Source organism: Nicotiana attenuata, unplaced genomic scaffold (genome assembly GCF_001879085.1).
Source record: "Nicotiana attenuata strain UT unplaced genomic scaffold, NIATTr2, whole genome shotgun sequence".
NCBI lineage: Eukaryota > Viridiplantae > Streptophyta > Magnoliopsida > Solanales > Solanaceae > Nicotiana > Nicotiana attenuata.
In genome coordinates this window covers 129,072-137,914 of record NW_017673200.1, presented here as the reverse complement: position 1 = coordinate 137,914, position 8,843 = coordinate 129,072, and the positions used below count along the sequence as shown (strand labels likewise).

General features: G+C 40.0%; 1 protein-coding gene across 2 annotated transcripts; it reads left to right on the top strand.

The window, feature by feature from the left end:
* Positions 1-652: 652 nt before the first annotated feature.
* LOC109215713 lies at positions 653-2,205 on the top strand. Of its 2 annotated transcripts, none has more exons than XM_019379825.1 (2): positions 653-1,207; positions 1,697-2,205. In XM_019379825.1, the coding sequence occupies exons 1-2, from the start codon at positions 725-727 to the stop codon at positions 1,862-1,864; spliced, it is 651 nt and encodes a 216-aa protein (XP_019235370.1). In that variant the 5' UTR covers positions 653-724; the 3' UTR covers positions 1,865-2,205. The 2 variants fall into 2 exon arrangements, with proteins under 2 accessions (XP_019235370.1, XP_019235369.1); XM_019379824.1 differs by having other exon boundaries at positions 669-1,207; positions 1,694-2,205.
* The last annotated feature ends 6,638 nt before the right edge of the window (positions 2,206-8,843 follow it).

Genomic DNA, 8,843 nt, shown 5'->3' with positions numbered 1-8,843 from the left:
TGGTTAATGTCAAATATCAAAATGGAGTAAAAAAAATTCACTAGCTAAAGAATTTTTTATATTTTTAGATAGCCAACTAAAATGAGTTTTGAATTAAGAATAATATTTTCAATTACATTATTATAAAAAAAATTATTATTGAAAAATAATGTTTTAGAAACTAAAATTTTAAGAAAGAAATATTTTTAAGAGATATCAACACATCAAATAAGAGTTCAAGTAGTAGTAAAAGCGTTAAGTCTTATCAAAAGAGTCATTCATTGTCTCAACATTTGATTGTTTTGCCATAAATATGAGTTATTATTTTACTTCCTGACTATTTTTAGGATCCAATGACACCGGCAAGAATGGTATCGAAAAAGAAAAATAGAAGAAATGGTTAATTTTTTTCATGTAGTTGATATCCAATGACTATCTATATTTACCGAGAAAGTGTAAATTTTAAGATTATATACATACAATTCAAATAACTTAAATATTTGACATGATTCGTGTCCGCACATCCGCACGGGTACTAATACTAATTCGTCAATAAATTAAAACTATGTTTAACATAAATCTTTTTGAATATTGAAAAATAATTTTGATGATTATTTAATTTTTATATTATAATCTTCACGTTATATAAAAAAATGTTAATGTACTGCTTTTGAAACCCTCCTAAAACCTCAACCGTTTTCTTCGCTGTCCGGCAAGTCAGCCACCGCCCTTCCCGGTGGTTCCAATGCGTAGAACCGGCGTAACTCCCCCAATCTCTCTCTTCTTACTCTTCTTCCTCATTCTCTCTAACCCACTACCTAGTTCCTCCTTTTCTTTCCCCTTTTCTAACTACCGCACCCTCTTCTCTGTTTCTCATTCCCTTTTCTCCCGCGTCGCCAACCTCCGGGAATCACGCGGAGACTCCGCTGGCGCTGCCCGAGCTCGATCCATTGCCATAAAACTGGAGAATGGTTTGGGTATTGGATTCTGGAAAGTCATGTGGAACGTGGGTTGGGACTATGCGAGAAATTATGCTTGGAGAGATACGACGTCGTTTGATATGTTCGGTGTTTTGTCGGAGTTGAATGAAATTCTGCGTGGTCTTACTGACTTTTCAAGTGTCAGTTCAGATAGGGAAAGGGTTAAATGGATGAATCGGAATTATGAGAATCTTTTTAGAGTTTCCAAATCTCTTTTTGGTAGATTTCGGAAGATGTTTCGACAATCCGTAAGTTTTATTTTAATATTTAGGGCAAATTTGATGCGTATGCTATAACTTCAGTTTAGTAGTGTATTGCTCCCCCATCCCAGATACATGTTATCTGTTTGATTGGGCACGAAGTTTATAACAAAGAGAAAGACTTTTGTATTAGGGTTTAAATCGAGTCATAAATATTTGTGTGATTTTAAATCATATTATTTATAAATATAGAAATGTATCCTTAGCCTCTTGCAAAAATGCACGGTAAAATTACGTACAATAGACCCTTACGGTCCGGACCTTCCCCGGACCCGGACCCTGTGTATAACGGGAGCTTACTGCACCGGGCTGTCCTTTTTTATCATTTTCTGGGATGAGTAAGAAGGAGAGAACACCACATAAATTGGGATTGAGAGTGTACTAGATATTGAATTGCCAATGCTATTGATTAAACTAAAAATGAAGTGATGGTCCATTGTATTTGGTCTAACGTGGTCTCTTTCTATTTTGAAGCAGGGTCCATTGCAGGAAGTCATGGAGACACTTCAGAAGGAAGTAGTAGATGGTGATTTGCTTAAGGACTGCCTTGAATTGGGCGCTAATGATTTGAAGGGCCTCATCATGGTTTTCAAGGATATTTCTTCGAAATATACCTCTACTTCCTCTTCCAGGACAGACCTGTGACTGAGTGAATTTTGGAACCAAGGTATTTAAGGTTAACTCTGTAACTAGTTTTGTCGTTTCCAGTGCAGTACCAACATGGCAACATTAGTGTAAAAGATCAATGCAGAAGAAGCTGAACCTTTTTTTTTTCAAGCTGTATTTATGTGACTTGTTAAGAACCAAATCTATCTTCTGAATATTTTTGTTAAAGTGTAAAAGTAGCTGATTTTTGTTCAATGAAAAAGGATTGCTGAAAGGAACTTAAAGAAAGATGCTTTAGTGTGGTGGGAATCCTCAAGCAGAAGCTGCCTGCTGGGCTGTAGCTATAGCAATTACTAGTACTTCTGTAGATTTTGATTTCTTTTTTTTTTGGGGGTGGGGGGTGGGGTGGGGTGGGGTAGGGTTGGTTGACATCATGTTGATATTATTGAGAATTTATCTGAAGCCACTTCTCCAAAATTGGAAACAGTGTACAATCAGAACTGTCTGGCTTTAATATTGGTGATCACACTGAATTTTGTTTTATTACAATATTAATCTCTCCCTTGTGTAGTCTCTGACATCATGTTTTACAATTTTCCCTCTTTGTCACTTGTGTAGTTGATCACGCCCAACTATGCCTTCTAAAAAACAAGCGGTCGTTGCAAATATAATCCAGTTTTAAGTCCGGAGTCGAATCCTCAGGGAACTAACCTATTTATTACAACTCTTGGCAATGTTATTATCAACTCAACCAATTTCTAGATGCAAGATTTTTGATCAATAAAGATTGGGTTTTTGTTTAACTACTTCAAATAATATTAAACACAACAATAAGCTAAAACAAAGATAATTCAATGGTAAAAAGGTCTAGGGCAGTGATTTCCCCGATTGCTAGTTTAGGTCTCGACTCTTTCGCTATAATCTCGCTGTAATACCCTATGAGGATTAAGAGCTATGGGTTATCGTAATTATTTCTCGATCAACTACAATAATTTACTAGAGCATTCTCTCGAACTACTCTAGCTGACAATATGTGCAACTCTAAATTATCCCACCAAAGTTTCGTTATCTCTAAACCCACTTTTAAGTTCAAGTAATGAATCTCTTCAATTACTCAAAAGTGGTGTTGTTCAACAGCTTTCTAACCTAATATTCTTTCTCAAGCAATATGAGGTAATTAGACACGGTTAATCAAGGGCACATTCAACTAATCTCCATACAAAATATAGTTGAACAATCATATAATAAATCCGGCTCGATTATAACAAGTTGAGTCAAAACTTCAACCAACAATTGGTTCCATCAACCCTAGATAATTGTTTAGCTACTCATAACAAAATAAGAGAAAACTACTAAATTGTTCATAATGTAAAATTGCAAGAAATAAGGAGATAGAAAAACTCTAATGTTTGGGTGATCTTCTCACACTTGTTCTTGCCTCCAAAGTATTCTAAAAACAAGCTTAAAACAATCTTGGGCGAGTTTCTAAAGCTTATAAAGGTTTTACAAAAGTTTTCCCTAAATTACACTTTGGTCCCCAAACTTCCAGCAGCGTGAATAGTGCACCGCGGTCGACCGCGGTGAGAGCTGACCTTTCTGCCTCACTTTTTTAATCTGCCGCGGTTCACCGCGGTCGCGGTGGACTTCTTGCCCAAGCCATTTTCTGCTTCTTCGTGCTCGGGTACTTCTCGAGTGGGCGTTTTCTTCACATTATCGCCTCCAAAACACTCCATGTTATTTCCTCACATATAATATTCCCTGCGAAACAAAAGAACACTATTTAGAGCATTTTGTTGGCAATTTACCTATAAAACAACAACAAAGCATGGTCATATTAAGGTGTAAATATTAACTATATAGCCTACTATCAACACCCCACACTTAAATCAGTGCGGGTCCTCGAGCAATCCACCACACTCCATCAAAATTCCTTCCCTAAACTTTTCCCTTAACGACTCACACCATGAACATTTTACAAAAGATGCACCTAGTAGTGAACAACCTTTACCTCAAGAGTCAAACCTTTCGTACCATGCAACTTTCGCACTTACTCAAACCACTCTATACAAGAGTCAAGACTTACCTTTCCTTTGTGAATCACATGCCCTCACATCACACAAGAGAGTAGTTCCATATATAATGATAATTAGAACAATTAGGAACTAAGATAGACAAAATTCGTTCACTCCAAAAAAGAACATTCACATGCCACAAAGATGCACCATAGGCTTGCCCATAGTATAATACTCTACTAATTGAGCCCACTCAATCTAAGATCAATAGGACTTACTTGGTTGTAATGTAGGCTAAGAGACGGGTAGGATATTTTTAGATATAGTGACTAACCTCCCTAAGCACTTTTAATACAATTACATTAAACTTAAAGATCATAGTTGTGCCAACCAAACACTCCACCACATTTATTTAAAACATCCCCATCCATTAGGTGCAATTTGTACAAGCTACCACTTATCAACCACTATAATTATTTATAATTTTTTTATTTTCGTGGTGCTTCTTCTTTTATGCTTCAAAATTCAGCACCTTTTCTCTATCTCAATGGTTCCACTCAAAAACCAAACCACCACCCCAAACTTTTGCTTTTGCATATTTTCAATACCATTCAAGTACTTATTGGGAGGTAAAAGGGTTCAAACAGCAGGCTATTCAAACAATTGGGTAAGGCTCGCAATGTGGTTGCCAAAGAAATAGGCTTATAGGCTCAACGGGGTTAACTAAGATGTATTGCATTCAGGTGGGTTTACTTTATATGTCCGGCTCAACAAAGAAATGCCTATATCACTTCTACAACTGAATGAAACTACAACTTCGCTTTGCAAACACACATGGCAAGTTCTAGGCATCAAATGTGAATCATGGAATACAGTAAAACTCACACACACATGGCACATGACTCACTCCGGATTGGTTTATCAAGACATTCTCTTTTGAGTGTTCAAGTTAGATGCAAACATACAATTTTAAGGCACTTTAACAGGATTCAACCAATGAAGCTAAGCGTTACACTCTAGTGTCTATTGTGTTCAAGTGTATCAACGCTAAGGGTTTTTCCTTCGAATTTAGCTCGTAGCACATTAGTCCTAATCTACAAACTAAAAAGAATAAAAATAAACAAAAACTACCTATACCCGGTTCAAGCTAAACCCTTGGAAAAGAACCGTGGCCCAAAGAAAAACCAAGGGGGAGTTACTACACTACCTAAAAATAAAAATAAAAAAATCTTTTTGGTCTTTTCTCTAGACTAACTTCCCTCAAGAAAATTGTCTAAAAGATCCGTCATCAGGAAGAGTCTCCATATTTCATTTTTTTTTTCCGACTTAGTACCTCAAGAACCCCGCCGCAAGAGATCCGTCGTCGAGACAAGTCATTTACTATTTTAACTTTCCTAATGAACTATTACTCTAACATCAAAACAATCAAAGCAAGACAAAACGAACAAAATCAAACAGTCAATTGTTACAATTACAAACATACAATGAAGTATCCCCCACCCCACACTTAAAATGAAGACATGTCCCCATGGCTTAAAAATTTAAGAACAGTGAGGTTCAGGAACTTCCCTGAAGGCTCACTCCTGATCGGAGACGGTGTCTGGGTTCACGCTGCACGCACGTCCCAGAGCTCTCAACTGGTCCAAGAATTTCTTTTCTGACTTCACCTGCCGGTCAGCCACCTCATCAACACGGGCACTCAAATCAGTGACTGAGGTATGCAACCCAGCCATCTCCTGCTCCAAAGCTGCCATGCGGGTGCTCCGACGTGGCTGTGATGGGCCTGCCTCTTCCACTCTCGGAGGTGCGGTGACCTCAGCAGCCTCAGCATCATCATCAGACTCATCAGCAGAGTCATCTCTTTCCGCCACCGGCTCTCTTCCCTCGAGTCCAATTTTTCTTGCCCGGAATGGGGCTTTCAGAGGAAATTTCCCATCAACTCGAAGGTTTTCAGGGACTTTAGCAAGACGGCACAGTCGGGTGATTAGCGAAGGGAAGTAGTGGCCCTTGATTAGCTCAGGCGATCTAATGAACATTTCATCATGGAGGACTTGGGCGACATCAAAATCTTGATGTGTCATAAAGCAGTAGATAGTCGCTGCCCGTGGCCCATTCACATCAGTGGTATTGCTGGAGGGTAGCAGGCGGGTGTTGATGACAGTGAGCCAGCACTTTGCCTCCCAATTAAGGGACTGTGAGTGCAGAGTTTTCATCTTCGTTATCCATTTAAACGACTTGCCAGGGATACAGATTACATCAAGAATTGGTGCCCACTCAGTCCTCGGGCGGTGATAAGCTATATAATGATCCATCTCACCCGTGAATGCTGGGAGGCGATACACCCGGCGGATGGCCTCTATAGATGCATTAACCCGGGTGTTGCGCACAGTCACAACCCCATTCTCATGTTCTGGCAAGTTCGCATAAAACTCCTCAACTCAGTAAACATATTTGGGCACTCCCTCTCTAAGGCTGTCCGATCAATATGTACCTCATGTAGTAACTTCTTAGATGCTTTCTGATTGTACCGATCCTCCGCTGATTTGGATACGAACCGAGTGCTGTCAAACTGAGGTGCACTGGCTTGGCTCCTGGCTCTCGAGGAGCCTCCCGGTCCACTAGCGGAGGATCCGGTGTTGCGTCTCTTACGAGATGAACTCATTGTACCTGTCAAACAGAGGAACACCTATTAGTGAGGGCGTGAAATGTGTGACTATGGGTGGTTACTCAGACTTCACCACAACCATGTCACATTAGCTCCTTATAACTCCATTGGGGCAATTTCCCAAACACCTTGTGGGTAGGGCACTATCCTAACACATATAGCCCTCATGGGTATATCAAAACTCCTCCCAAATCAAGTATGCTACTACACCAACACACCCCACTCTTACTTCATTCAATCACCCACTAACAAACACCTTTTCACCACAAGAATTACACAGCCCCTTGACCAATCATTCTCAAAACGAAATCTCAAATAGAAAAATAAGAAAAAACTAACAAAAAATACTACACAAAATTCTGCAACATTACAAAAGCTAGGCTAGCATATAATACAACAAANNCGTTGCATGGAATAGTCGAAGCTACCTCGGATCAGACATCTTTTGAGCCATCGGTCTGTCACACTGCGCTGCAGGTCTGCGTCAGAGTCACTGTGGATAGGTCCTGAAAATCAAACTTCCGTGACATTAGGTCCTTCATCATCTTCGCATAACCTGGCATCTTGTCATGACCCCAACCGGCCCGGTCGTGATGGCGCCTCTCGTGAAGACAAGGCCAGCCGACACAACACTCACATTAGCCCCTTAAGCATTAAGAATCATTTTTAAGCCTTTAATTAAACAATGTTTCATAATAACTTCTAAAATAATAGTGCGGAATAAAAATACAAGCCCGACCTCGGGGTGTCACTAGTCATGAGCTATCAAGGTCTGCATACAAAAAGAAATCTAAAGTAATGTACTAAATACAGTAATAACAATGTGAGGAAGGGAGCGGTGCTGCGAACGTCGTGCAGCCACCTGCTAACTCTGATAACTCCGCGCCTGAGCAAATCAACACCCGCTACCGGGTTCCGATATACCTGAATCTGCACATGAGGTGCAGGGAGTAATCTGAGTACTCCAACCCAGTAAGTAATAAGAGTAAATAAAGACTGAGCAGTAGGAAACAATGAATCCACATTCACGTTTGGCTCAATAAACACAACAGGCTTTCAAATCATAACACGAGTCAACCTTCCCTTTTGAAATACAGCTTTTAGTAAAAATCATTTTTGAAATACTTTCCAGCAGTTTCAGTAGGGGTTTAATACCATTTAAAGTAATAATAGAGATTAAAGCCATAATCGGACCCTCGGGCAAAGCATAGTTCGTAAAACAGCCCCTCGGGCAAAACAGTAATCAGAAACACTTCATAACTTGAAAACATCGATGGAAATAACCAAATGCCAAATCAGTGATTAATTTCTGAACATCTCATAAACCCCAGTTTAAATAAAAGCTGTTTTAAAACATTTGTTCAACTTTCCGACAGAGGCTCAACATAAAGATGAGTGAAAACAGTCAATAAATCAACATATTTGATAGGAACTCGCTTTAAAGAGGAGTGAAATCAATAAGTTCATAAACAGGCCTCTCAGACAAACATCACTCATATGCATGTATATATCTATCGCCCCTCGGGCTAGCCTCTCTGTCACTCGTGACTCAACTCTTACCAATCAGTACTCGTACTCAACATTCACGCTCAATAGGTACCATATAGAAACCGCTGCGGCGTGCAGCCCGATCCATATATCGCTGCGGCGTGCAGCCCGATCTGCAGACTCCGGGAGGGGCCCCTTACGGCCCAAGCGCAATATTGCTGCGGCGTGCAGCCCGACCCATATAAGTATTGCTGCGGCGTGCAACCCGATCCGTATATATATATATATATTGCTGTGGCGTGCAGCCCGATCCATGGATATATAATCCTCACAAATAGGCCCTCGGCCTCTCTCAGTCATTAACCTCACCATCAGACTCTCAGTATATCTCAGTCATCAATCTCACCATCAGACCCTCGGTCTATCTCAATAAAACAGGGAACTCAGCTCAAAACAGTTTCCACATTTTTAAGAATATAGTGATAAAGCCAGATTTGAGTAATAAACAGGTAACACATGACTGAGGACATGCTTTCAAACAATTAGAGTGAGGATAGATAGTAAAAATGCCCCTAAGGGTCTGAACAAGTCGGCACAAGGCCCCAAACATGGCATACAGCCCAAAATATAATAACATCAAACAATTAACTATCAAATACGCATTAAAGTACTCGTTCGGGAAGGACTAGGTCACAATCCCCAGCGGTGCTCTACCCCACGCTCGTCATCCAGCGTGTAAGTCACCTCAAAGTAACACAACGATGTGTAATCCGGGGTTTTAAACCCTCAGGACAGTATTTACAATGATTACTTACCTCGAACCGGCGAAATCTCTAGCTCGCGACGCCTTTTC